Here is a 12,459-nt window from a genome sequence, read left to right as displayed (position 1 = left end):
CTTCTACATCACATTTTCTGGGTGTTTATTACTTCTTTAGTTGCTTATTAACTGGGGGAGGGGTACTCGTTAAAGAAAGTAAATGGTGTCTTCCAGCAGAGGGTCTGCTAATACAGAGCACATTGTGGGTGGTGTAATGAACGAAATATATATGCTCATCCCACTGTCCTGCCTGCACATTCCCAAAGCCCATTCCCTATCACCCGTTGAAACATCACGAACTGTCAGTGCTGTTCCCTTGCTCCCATCACTTTTTTCTTTCCTAATCATCGTACTGAGAGTCATTATTCACAGAGAACTCTCAAAATACCACTCTGCTCATCTCCTGATGAACTGTAAGCTGGTTGAAAAGAGAGATTGTGTCCTGTGTTTATTACCTGCAGTGTGTTCTCAAGAAGAAGAATACAGATAATCAGCTGGTCAGGACTGGAACACTGAAACACCTTCTGATGGATAGCAGAACAGATTTGATTGTCTATAGTTCAACGGGAAGCCTAGTATTTCCTGGTAGACACACTCTGGCCCTCAGCAGGCACCACAGAGGCCCGCTGGCAGTGACTGTGCCGTGCACAGGATCACACAGGTTATAATGATCTTAAGTAGCTCCAGCTGAGCTGGCAGGGAGCCAAGCTAATATTCAACCTTGGAAATCACACCATGTCATCAGAATCTCCTAGATGTAACCATCCCCAAGCCCCTGGCTTCAATAAATGAGCAATGTAATGTAGTGTAAATCAAAAAATATGTGATCTACAAGCAACCATTGCTTACTTGCTGCCACTTTCAATTCTCAAACAAGTTCTGCTTTCCCCAAGTATAATAGAGGTGCCAGCACTGCACCAGGCCCAAACCAGAGGGGACTCTGTGCTGGGAAGAGCAACAGCAGCAGACATGAGCATGTGCTGATGGTTAACGTGACCATCCCTGTACCAGAAAATATTGGTAAGCAATTACCCAGAAATACAGCCAGCTGGCATAACGAGAAGGAAAACAGACCAAACCGAAAAATGAAGGATCCAGCCTTACTTCTGACAGCAGCTGAGGTAAGACTCTTAGAAACTGGGTTTCGTGTGTGCAAAGTACACAGGATGGCTGCGGACCTCCACAGCTCTTCCAGTTCCACTGTTCGTTAACTAAGATCTTTTCAGCTAAGATGTTTGCGTAGCTAATACCAAATAGTAGTTGAGGGAAACAAGCAGCTAGACATTTCATTCTGTTTCCTAGTAACTTTAAACTTGCATCCATTCCCACTAAGAAACAGGCAACAGAAGATACATCATAGATGCAAACGACCAAACCCTCTTCTCCCATCCATTGATCCACAGAACAGATCTCAGAGACCTGGTCCCCCCCCCCCCAACGGCTTACTCACTTTGGGTGTGGAGAAGCTGTCAGCGACTGGCGGCTTGCTCTTCTTGGGTGGTCTTGGCGTCTCTGGACATTTGGGAAGGGCTGGAACCCACATAGAGGGACCCGGTCTTTCCATGTCTGTGATCTGAGGAGGGTAATGTTCACCTCTGGGGGGAGACTTGGGTTCCTCCATCTCCTCATCCTTATCCCTCTCAGACGCTGGGCTGTGGGCCTCTCCGGTGCCTTGTGCTGCCATCTGACCTCCACTCTCAAAATCTTCTTCACAGACAGAGAAGTTTAGTTCTTTATTCTGGTCAACCCCTCTGTCAGCCACCTCAGCGAAGAGCCTTACAGTGCAGGCAAGGAGGTCTCTGGGAAGGGAACATAGCTTTAGGTTGGCCTTCCCTCTACCCACCAACAGCTGAGAGACACACTGCACATGTTCTCCCTTAAGTACCACACACCTAAGGCCTCAGCATATGCTGATTTCCATTCTGATTAAAGAACTCTCCAGCAACTCCCCAATCAACTGCATCCAATCCCTGTAAGAACTCTCCTGATATCCCACAGAGTCTCCCAGTGGCCAGTTGCTGTGAAATACTAATAAGATGGTTTGGCATCCTTTAATTTACGAAAAACGTCCATTAGTCAATTGGGGAGCAAGTCCATTATCAGAAGGAAATTATTTTCTACTCTTCACACCTGCCATGCATCAGGACCAATCTCTACTGCTTTCACACCCCACCCATCTCCCGGCGCGCGGCAGCAGGCAGCAGGATTCAGCATCGCTTACATATCCTCACGATCCTTGCACAACCTGTAGCATGTCTTGCCCGATGTTCACCTCCTCCTCAGTGGGGTCACCTCCTATGCCTTTGCCAGACACACCTCTCCTGATTCGAATATCATCCCTCCCTACCAATTATGAGCAGTTAAAGCGATCAGGAGATTGAACAAATGTTTGAGTTGACAAGGTTTAGAAAGGACAGCAGGGCCTGGAAGTGAATGGTAGTAATAATTTTAAAACACAATCACTTTGAGCCAAAATTGGCCGTATTTTATAAAATGCCTTTTTTAAAGATATTTTCAAGTATTTATTTTCTTCCTCAGAAGCCTCTTTGGTGGAAAAAGATGATCCCACAATATTCTTCAGTGAAATTACCCCCCAAAGGCAATGAAAACAGCACCTCAAAGAGATGTCCACATCCCCTTGTTCTCTGCAGCACTGGCACAACTCGGACGTGAACCAGCTCATGCCAGCTGCAAATGGATGCGTTTCCCAAACTGTGGCACGTATAGCTAATGGAATGCTATCTGGCTACAAACAAAAGCAACCCTGCCCTTCTGGCAATATGGGTGAACCCAGAGGACACTGTGCTATTAAGTTAGTACAGCACAAATGCTGTATGAGCTCACTAATATGTGGAGTCTAGAAAATGTAGACTCCCAGAAGCAGAAAGTAGAACAATGTCTTCCAGAGATTGGGTACAACGGATTTAGTTATAAGGTAGACAAGTTTTGGGGGTCTAATCCCATAGAGGAGGGACATGTTAATTTGATTATAATAATCATTACACAGTGTGTACACAAAATTATGAAATGAAAGAGATGGGGGAAAAGGAAGCCTCACTGATACTGCAGGTGAAATCTATGTGAAAGGCAGTCAGTTAAAAATGGAAAACGATGGAACATTTAAAGTGGCTCTGAAGGGGCCTAACGTGAAGAGAGCAATAGAGAGGACAAAGAGATTGAGGGACCAAGGTAGCTTAAAGAGTTTGAAACAAACTGTACTCCCCCCTCACCTGAGTCTTGGATTTACAACTGCTTCCCATTCCTCTCCCCGCTGGTCCCTTCACAAGCTGCTCCTCTCCCACTCCTTCCCCAAGGAAGTTCTAACAAGGACTCACAGAGAGGGCAGCCTAAATACAAACTGGGGAATGAGAACGCATCCTCAGCTGAAGGCTTCCTCATGAGCCAGGGCTTTGGCAGGTGGCCCACTGATGAGTTTTTCTTGGTCTTCCCCACCCCCTCCCACCAACACACACTGTTTCAGGTTCTTGAACAGGCAGCGAAATAATCCTCTTAACATGTGGAAACTCAGTGCCCATGTTTGTCAGAGGTTCAGCATCCCATAGTGGCAATAAAAAGCCATCCAAGGGAAAGGAAGGTACAGGTTACCAGCAAAAAATTTATCATCAACAGAAACTCTGAGCCCAGGTGTAAGGCTCTTCCCTTCTTCACGTCACATAACTTGCCACTTCTTCAGGCCAGCTGGTTGTTGGCTTTGCTCCCAACAGAATAGAGCCTGACATTAAATACTGAGTGTGTCTTGGACCTGAAGATGGGGCACAGCAGCTGGTCAGGTGGGCGGTTCCCAGGTAGATCAGATGATTATTGTTTACCACTGTGCCCTGCCTTGCCTCTCTCCCTATTAGACTTCTCAACTACAAATATACTAAATCATTTATTTACAAGTATATTGTTTGTCTGGGGAGGAACTGTGTTTAGCTCTTGTGTTGCCAATGGCTGTTCTCTAAGAATCTAGTGCCAGCCACACCCTTTTCCACCAATTGTGTTAGATGATGTTAGGGTGGGAAATCAATGAGAATTGAGCAGCTGCTGCTTCGATGACCCGGGCTTGCCTCTGGCCTGGAACCTCACCTCTTTTACTGTCATGTTATACCCGATTCTCCATTCCTAGCCTCTTCACACTATGGAAAATTCCAGCTCTGCTTCAGCGCATCCGTCCCAGACATCCCATAATAACCAGGGTGATCTGTTAACAGAGGCCCCACATTATCTGTGTCAATGGGAGCAAAAGGAGTTCCTTCCCTTAATTCTGAGCTCACAGTAGGTGTTCCATCAATGGTTTTTGGATGGATTTGGGGAAATAATAGTTCTTAGTTTTGTTTAAAATAGTCAAATATTTCACTTTTTTTTAAAAAAAAATACTCTAACAGAAATTGCTGCCTAGACAAAACTAAAAATCACAAAAGTGAAATGTGTATGAAGGAATCTAACCTCATGTGCCAGGAGGCATTCAGATCCCCAAGCCTCCTATCTGGGGGGAGTTTGTCTTTTGTAAACATACCACCAAATGGTAAGGAGAATCCACTGTGGGTCTGGGGTCTTAGCGAAAGCAGAAGCTAGATCTGCCTGCTGCAACTGATCCTGCAAGGCATGGAACTTGTGTTCACCTAGATCACAGATTCTTCTAGTGGAAGTATGAAAGTATAGCCTCTAAGATTATCAACCTCCCCAATGCTGCGACTCCTCAGCAGTTCCTTATGTTGTGGTGGCCCTCAGCCAGAAAATTATTTTTGTTGCTACTTCATATCTGTAATTTTGCTACTATGTTGAATTGTAATGGAAATATCTGCTATGCAGGATGGTCTTAGGCAACCCCTTGTGAAAGGGTCTTCAGCCCCCAAAGAGGCCTCGACCCACAGGTTGAGAACCACTGCATTAGAAAGATGAGACTGTGTCACTCCAAGGAAGGTCATATAGGCTGATGACCCCTTGGTCTGGAGAGAGACCACCACGAAATTCTGCCACATCATTTCAAAGTGAAGTAAGCAAGCCTGTCACTAAGATAACCCCAGTTGTGATGTTAGATTGTTCTATATTTGGTGGGACTGCCCCCACCGGAAAGCACTGGAACACTGACTTCCCAGTAATACTTTTGTTTACATTTTTCTTCTTTTAGATTCATTTTTATTTTGAATGTATGAATGTTTTGCCTGCAGACCAGAAGAGGGCACCAGATTTCATTATGGGTCCATGTAGGTGCTGGGAATTGAACTCAGGTCCTCTGAAAGAGCAGCCAGTGCTCTGAACCACGGAGCCATCTCTCCAGCCCCTGGGTTTGTTTTTCAAGAAATTATCTCATATAGAGCAGCCAGCCTGGCCTTCATCCTCTAGGAAGCTGAGACTGGCCCTGAGCTCTTGACCCTCCTGTCCCTTTCCTAAGTGCTGAGATTGCAAGCATGCACCACCACACTTAGATTAGAAAGCATTTTAGGAGCAGTTGGAGATGGTTACTCACCAGAAACTCTGAAAATTCTGAAATGGTCCAAAGTGGTTTCTCTAAAGATAGAGTGGAAGTGGGGAGCTAGACATGGCAATCTCTGCTCTTTACATCTCTTGTGCAGTGTGATTGTTTTGCTCGTGTGTGTGTGTGTGTGTGTGTGTGTATGTGTATGTTCTTGTATGTGCAGGTACATGTGTGTGTATGGAGGGGTGCCTGTAGATGACAGAGGACACGAGTGACTATTATCTGACTTCTTTTCCTTTTCTTTTTCTTTTTGTTTTGGAGACACAGTCTCTCGCTGGTTTGGGGATGAAGGCAGAATCCATTTGTCTCTCTCTGCCTGCCCAATGCCAGGATTAAAACAGTGTGCTTCCATACCTGGGTTTTTAAATGTGCATTCTAGGAAGCAAACTCAGGTCCTCATGCTTAAAAAGCAGGGGCTTTACTGTCTAAGTTGTCTTCCAGGCTGATCAATCTTTTACTATAAATATCTACTTATTAAAATGTTTGTGATAATATTAAATTACCTGTAACCAAATAAAATAATTACACATGTATCTTAAAATCTGATCCATAAAGTGTTGGAATGACCTCTCTCCAGTTCTGGCCTCTCAATATGGAGTTCAGTGGGCTCAGTCCTCTAAAACTGGTCTGAACCCACTTCCACAGTGTCATTACTAGAGATGCCGTCTATCCACAGACAACTAGCACTGGTATTTATAACTACATCACAGTCCTCTTTCTGGAACTTCAGATTCTCATTGATCTTACCACAGATTGCTCAGCCTGTTGAATAGGCTCCTCTCAACCCCTCCTTCTGCACTGTTTTCATGTGAGAACGACTCACTTTCTCTGAAATCCCGTCTCTGTTTCCCCCACCCCCATGCCTCTTCGCTGAAGACGTCAGGCTCATAACAGGGATCCAGTACCTCACTACACGTACTCTTTTCTGCATCTAGCAGCTAATGGGCAAGAGTAAATAGAATCATAATGTTCTTATCCTAAGACTTTCCAGGGCCTCCCATGGGTGTAGTTGGAGTGTAAAAATAGATAATGGCTAGAAATGCATAATCAGCAAATACAGTAATTAAGCATTGTGTTATAAAGGAATTGCAACTCAAAGGAATTAAAGAAATAATTCCCTAAGTACATACAAATATAGGCTATTCAGTGGGAAATGTTAAGTCTCACATGATAACAAGACTGAGTAAGATTAAGACATTAAATGGACATGCATGTTCTAAAGAGGAAACACAAATTTCTAGCATATATTTTGAAAAAAAAATGCAGTCACAAAATACAAGCATACAACAATCAAGACCGTAAGAGAAAATGCACTTGAACCCAGTCGGCCACCTCGAGCTGTTAGTGGTGACTGATTGTCTATCCTCGTCCCACGTTTTACCAATTGCCTGATAGCTGCTTTCCCTGCTGGGGAATGAGTCTGAGAAACATCTGTCTTTCTCACATCTTTCCCAGTATGTGCACAGGGCTGAAGGTTACAGAGCTTTACGGTAAGTGTGAAATTCGGTCAAAACTTGAGACACAGCAGAAGGGGGAAGAGCTTTACTCTCCGACAATGACAGATGGTGATATAAATTATCCGACTCTCACATAACACTAGCCACCAAAATAATGCATGTAGTTTTCCTTTATAGGATACCAAAATGTTCATGATCTGATGTAAAGAGAAAGAGAAAACAAACCCAACACAGACTGTCAACAAGCAACCACAGAAAGGAAATCTCTGATAAATATCTATTTAAGACAAGCCCTTACACTTCCATGCCCGTATGGCCATGGAAACCAGTAAAAGCAGCCTCCTACAAAGAGGGCTAGATAAGGAAACTTCTTGTTTCCGCTTCGTCCCTAGGGAGAGGAATGAAAAATCTCAACAAAGGATTTGGATTACAAGCCAATATTTGAGCTAGCCTTCACTTGGAAGTCACCCTGCCAGCCCTATCCAAGAGACTTCAAGCAGGGCTTTGACTCAGCTTAGTCTCAGGTTGGCTCTTCCCCATGGCTGACAAAGCAACCAGAAATCTCTTCTGTGACAACCAGACCTCAGTGACAATTGTCAAGACATCACAGCGTGGTTAAACACAAATGCACTCTGTGTTCTAGAATTGATGAGATCGGACAATTTAAGTCCTTACAATTACCATCTACATTGAGGCTGTAGACTAAAAACATTCTGTACTTTATGTAATGCAGATATAGTTAGTATTTGAGAAAGTAAATGATTTATTTTAAAATTTAGACATGGTGTTCTAGGTGAACCTGTTTTGAAATATCATTACCTCAGGCAAGTATCTCTGGTATCATGGCCTTTCTCCCATGGTTTTTCAAATACTTGTTCCCAAGCAGAACGGCTCTAACAGCTAAACTCAATGTCTCTGTATTGTTATATGACAGCTCAGTAGATACAGAGATCAATCTGGTGGTCAGGATCAAAAACATCTTTCAGACTGTGAATGTGTACACTAAAGCAGAGCACTGGCACCATCACTAACATCTTGGTGCACCTACCACTTGCAAGATACTAAATAAATTCTGGCAAGAGGGCCTATGGCTTGGGAGCCCAAGTCTCTGCTTTCACTTCCTGAGTTGACGGATATCTGTTGAGCAACTTCATGCAAAGCACTAGGAACATACTGTTGGGCTCCATGGTCAGCAGACTAGACTATGCTGAAGACAGAACATGGCTGTCAGTCTGGAAACTTCGCTCTTCTGCATCTACAGAGAGCTGGAAGTTACATTTATGGGTGTATATATAGTCCTAGGACATTATATTAGGGGGTGCTGGTAGAGGCACACATTGCCATAAAAGATCAAGAAAGGGTCTTTTTCAAGAAAGAAAAAATCCATTTCCCCTAAAACTGGTGACTTTGGAAAGGTTAAGGATTATTTGCCAACCCCCATTTTGTAATAAAAAAATAAAATATTGTATGTCTCAACCTCAGGAACTTTGGCTGTGGCGCAGTTTTCTCACATATTGGTGTATGGCCTTGAGAGTTTGTGAATAACCCAGCCTGGTGTGCCCTCGAATTAAAACTGGATTGTGTCTTGGCTGTGGCTGGGATTGTATGTCTCTGAACTCCCATTTCAGGAATGACCTCATTAACTGAGTGCGATGACCACTCCACATGTCTTTAGGGGATGGGAGTCAGGCTGAACTAACTAATGATGATGGTAGCAATCCCTACTCTTTTTTGGTAAAATGTTAAATTGCAAGTCTCATATTTGGAACTAGCAGCAGCTGTGGGCAGTCATTGATGACTCTCTTGAGACTAGGATTAAGCATATTATTATTGCATCCCTGGCAGGAAGACCATGAGCTTCACAAAGGTCCCTGGAATAACAGGTAACACAGAAACCCACCAAGTCCTTGTCTGAAACTGGGCCTTCTTGAAACGCGGGGTGACTTGTGTATCTATGTAATTGTCTCTTGCCATCTTATTTTTTTTCTTATGATTTTAATGGCTTCTTTTGCATACTTCTGAGCTAGTCACCAGGTTGACACCTCCCCCCCCCCCCAAGTTGGGACATTCAAAATTTTATTTGTTAATATAAAGGGAGTTCCTAGGCAATCCTTACTTTCTAAAGGCACAGGCATAAGGACTGACCTCCCCCACTCCTCTGACTTCTTTTTCTGCTCTTTTTAATGTAGAACAACACCCATAACCATCCAACTTAATATCTTCAAATGGCACATACACAAGGAAATAAATTCCCAGTGTTATCCCAATCAGTCACCCTACAATCCTGAATTATGTGTAGATTTGAAACATCTGGGAAGTCAGCTGTCCTCTGCTTTACTTCCTGACTTGGAAGCAGCTTTCACCAAGCTCTCAGGATTATATAATATATGTGCTCCGGTCCTTAAAAATAATGGTGACGTACACAAATTCACTGTGGAATCCTAGGTGGCAAGGCGCTTCAACCCACGCGCAGGTGGACAGACTAAGGGATGTCCGCCCTGCACCCAACACTCTGGGTCAAGAGCACCCACATACAGAGATGCAGAACTGAAGCCCAGGCCAGGCCCTGGGGCACGGATCCCGAGCGGGCCACTTTCGCGAGCTTCCGGGCTATGCCCATCGGCTGGGACAGGGGCAGGGGCAGGGGCAGGTGTGGCCAAGCCCGGCGGGCACCAAGAGAGCGGCCGCACGGCGCAGAGCGGCAGGGCGGGCAGGCCCGGAGGGGAGTGCCCGCAGCCCGCCCCGCCCCTCGCGCCTCGGCTCCGCCTCGCCTCGCCATGGTGGAGCAGGGAGACGCGGCGCCGCTACTGCGCTGGGCCGAGGGCCCCGCGGTCTCTGTGCCGCAGGACCCCGCGCTGCAGGCGGGAGGATGGGCTCGGGGCGGCGGTGGGAGCGGCCGAGCGGCCGCGGAAGCGCCCCGAAGGCGGGAACCCGACGAGCCAGCACCCCCCGAAGTGCTGCTGCAGCCCGGGCGTCTGGAGCTGGGCGACGTGGAGGAGGACCAGGTGGTGGCTGTGTTCGTGGTCACCTTCGATCCCCGCTCGGGTGAGAGACGCTTAGGGCTGGAGAGATGGTTGGGAGGGGAGGGCGACCGCCCGCTAGGTTGCGGGGGAAGGACCCGTTGGAGGCGCACTCCCTGCACACACCTGCATCCCTCCGCGCCCGGGGGTCCCGGGGCACGGGGGCGCTGTGCCCCAGATGGGAACCCGGGGATCTTGGGGGCTTTGTTCCGCCCGCTTCCCCGTCCCGCCGCGGCTCTCAGCTGCGCTCCGGTGCCTCTTCGCGGCTCTCCGGCTCTCCCGCTTGCTCCGTTTCAGTACGGGAGGGTTGGTTTGTGGCCGCGGGCACGTTGGCTTTTGTTTTCTCTCTTTTTCCTGCTCAGCTGGAAGGTTCTTTCGACGCCGAGAGGAGGGAACCCACCCCCACTCTCCACCCCCGCTTAAGTCGCCTCCCACGCGGGTCCTGAAAGACCCTGCTCTGTGCTGGTTGCTTCCAGCGAGGTAACTTTCCTAGGCGCCAAGTTCACTTTCTCCGAAGGCTTTATTTTGAGGAATTAACGTGGGAGCATTTGGAGATGGAGCTGGAGAAGCCTTCTCTGGCAGGCTGTCTTTCTAGGAGAACTAACTGGTTATGTCACACCGTCTTTACCCTAACCACCCACTGCGGGGGGGGGGGGTGTGCGTTGCCACAATGGGCGGTTCCGAATGGGGGGGGGGGTAAAAGTGAATGCAAGGGCTGTGGGCTCTGCATCGCAATCCCCAAGCCGCTGTGCCGCTTCACATTTGAAGGAGGAGGAACGCCCAGATTCGTCCTCCCAGCTTTCCCCTTGGAGTTGCTGGAGTGAGGATTTGGTGTTTGTGAAGGAAGGAAGTGTTTTCTTCTTTCTGGGAGTTCCTACTTCCAGAAACCAGTCTTCCTACCCTGAAGGTATGCATGGTAGGAAGATTTGGATTCTGTGAAAGGGATCCAGATGTGATGGGAACTGGTGGCTTCTCGGAAGAGCGGCTTAACTGTGGTCAAAGATTCTGAGCCCGCAAACAGGCATACATGGTCCCTAACTAAGGCGACAGCCCCATTCCTAGTGGCAGGGTTTGTGGGAAGAACTCGAGTCCATTTGGTTCCTGTCTGCCTCCTCACCTCATTCCACTGACTTTCAAACTTTTTTTTTTTGACTTCGACCTGCTATGTGGAATTAAATTTACATTACAACCAGCACATTTGAACCAAATGAAGCCAGAGTTTCCTGAAATAGCATTGACCGCCCCCCCCCCGTACTTTTTTCTTACTGCTATTACACATATTGCTTGACTCTTACAACTAGGACTCTTATACGTACATGGTTTTAAAAAAATACTAAGATTTAAATAAAAAACCCAAACCCTTAATGTTAGACAAAACAATACTTTTTTTTTTAAAGCTAACTGTATTTCCTGTGGAGTACCCCTTCTTGTGAAGGTAAATAGAGGCAAGCTTAGAAGTCACTTGAAGTGTATGTAGGAACTGGAAAGTGGGCATTGATGGCTCCTGACTGCATAATGGTAGCTGTCTGGTGATATAGTCGAGGGAAAGGAGGGGAAAAGAAAACCTCACAGTAATCACAGGCAGAGCTGAAAAGATAGATTATTGATCACTTACTATCACTGATCAGTTATTGGTAGCCATCAGTTGGTAATTAATATTGATCAATTCATAAAAGCTCCCAAAGACTGTGTGGGCTTCTAGTCACAGCTGCTGACTATGGTTTTCTTGTTTATGCCTCTCTCTCTCTCTCTCTCTCTCTCTCTCTCTCTCTCTCTCTCTCTGTGTGTGTGTGTGTGTGTGTGTGTTAGAGAGAGAGAGTTTTCAGACTAAGGTTAATGTGAAAAGACAGAGCTGTCACTCACCCTGCCACGTGTGCAGGCGTTTTACTATAATCCTGTTTGGTTTAATTCGAACTGCTCTATAATTTGTTGATTATTTATACTTAGTTTATTCGTGAGGAAAGGCACCAAGGATGGTTCCAGATTTGGGGATGAACTAGCCAGTATCTACTTGACTCTTAATCAGCTATCTTTCTAGCTGCCTGATCCTCTGTCCCCTCACTTTGCCTCATCACAACCCTAGGGATCTGGGGAGAGGAAGGTGTGTGCACCTGGGTAGGCGTCATTAGCTTGGTTTAGTGGTGAGGAGAAAGCAGCTGTTTCCTATCCATCTCCTTTCCTCTAATCCTCCCACCCTGTAAATGACTCCTCTCCTGCGAAATCTGCTGGTAGTTCTTGTGTAAAATAAAGTTGCATAGCACATCTTTTAGAAGTAGCAGAGGAATGGATGAAGGCTGCTGAGAAGTCCTAGGTCACTAACTTCAGCACCAGGACGACAGAAAGAGCACACGGGCCCCTTGTGGATGGTGGTTGAGGAAGGACAGTGTAAAGAGGTGAGTGAAATCCACTCTGTCCTGCAAGCTGGAGCCATCACTGCGGTTAGAATTGTGCCTCTGTTTTAACCCAGGATCTCATCCGCTCTCTGAAGCCCCATCTGCCTTATGTTCCTAATTAATATTGAGCACCCAGGCAAGTTCCCCAGCCTGTGTTACCAGAAGTAGTCAAGTAGAAACTTCTG

General features: G+C 46.3%; 2 protein-coding genes across 2 annotated transcripts in view; one reads left to right on the top strand and one right to left on the bottom strand.

Annotated features, from left to right (window-relative positions):
- The window catches only part of Wee2 (WEE2 oocyte meiosis inhibiting kinase), a 33,772-nt gene extending 24,132 nt beyond the window's left edge, over window positions 1–9,640 (bottom strand). The window contains exons 1-5 of the mRNA XM_041635117.1: window positions 9,397–9,640; window positions 7,160–7,249; window positions 2,154–2,265; window positions 1,373–1,721; window positions 378–389 (exon numbers count right to left, since the gene is read on the bottom strand). Coding sequence (XP_041491051.1) covers window positions 378–389; window positions 1,373–1,721; window positions 2,154–2,265; window positions 7,160–7,249; window positions 9,397–9,640 — 807 coding nt within the window. The remainder of the gene's footprint in view (window positions 1–377; window positions 390–1,372; window positions 1,722–2,153; window positions 2,266–7,159; window positions 7,250–9,396) is intronic.
- Window positions 9,597–12,459, top strand: part of Dennd11 (DENN domain containing 11) — a 34,182-nt gene continuing 31,319 nt past the window's right edge. Inside the window, exon 1 of the mRNA XM_041634687.1 lies at window positions 9,597–9,906. Within this exon, the coding sequence (XP_041490621.1) occupies window positions 9,639–9,906 (268 nt within the window). The 5' untranslated portion in view covers window positions 9,597–9,638. The remainder of the gene's footprint in view (window positions 9,907–12,459) is intronic.

Source organism: Microtus oregoni, unplaced genomic scaffold, assembly GCF_018167655.1.
Source record: "Microtus oregoni isolate MIOR12 unplaced genomic scaffold, Mior012 000046F_ref0000063, whole genome shotgun sequence".
Classification (NCBI taxonomy): Eukaryota; Metazoa; Chordata; class Mammalia; order Rodentia; family Cricetidae; genus Microtus; species Microtus oregoni.
The sequence above is the reverse complement of the archived record's forward strand: the minus strand, read 5'-3'. Positions and strand labels throughout refer to the sequence as shown.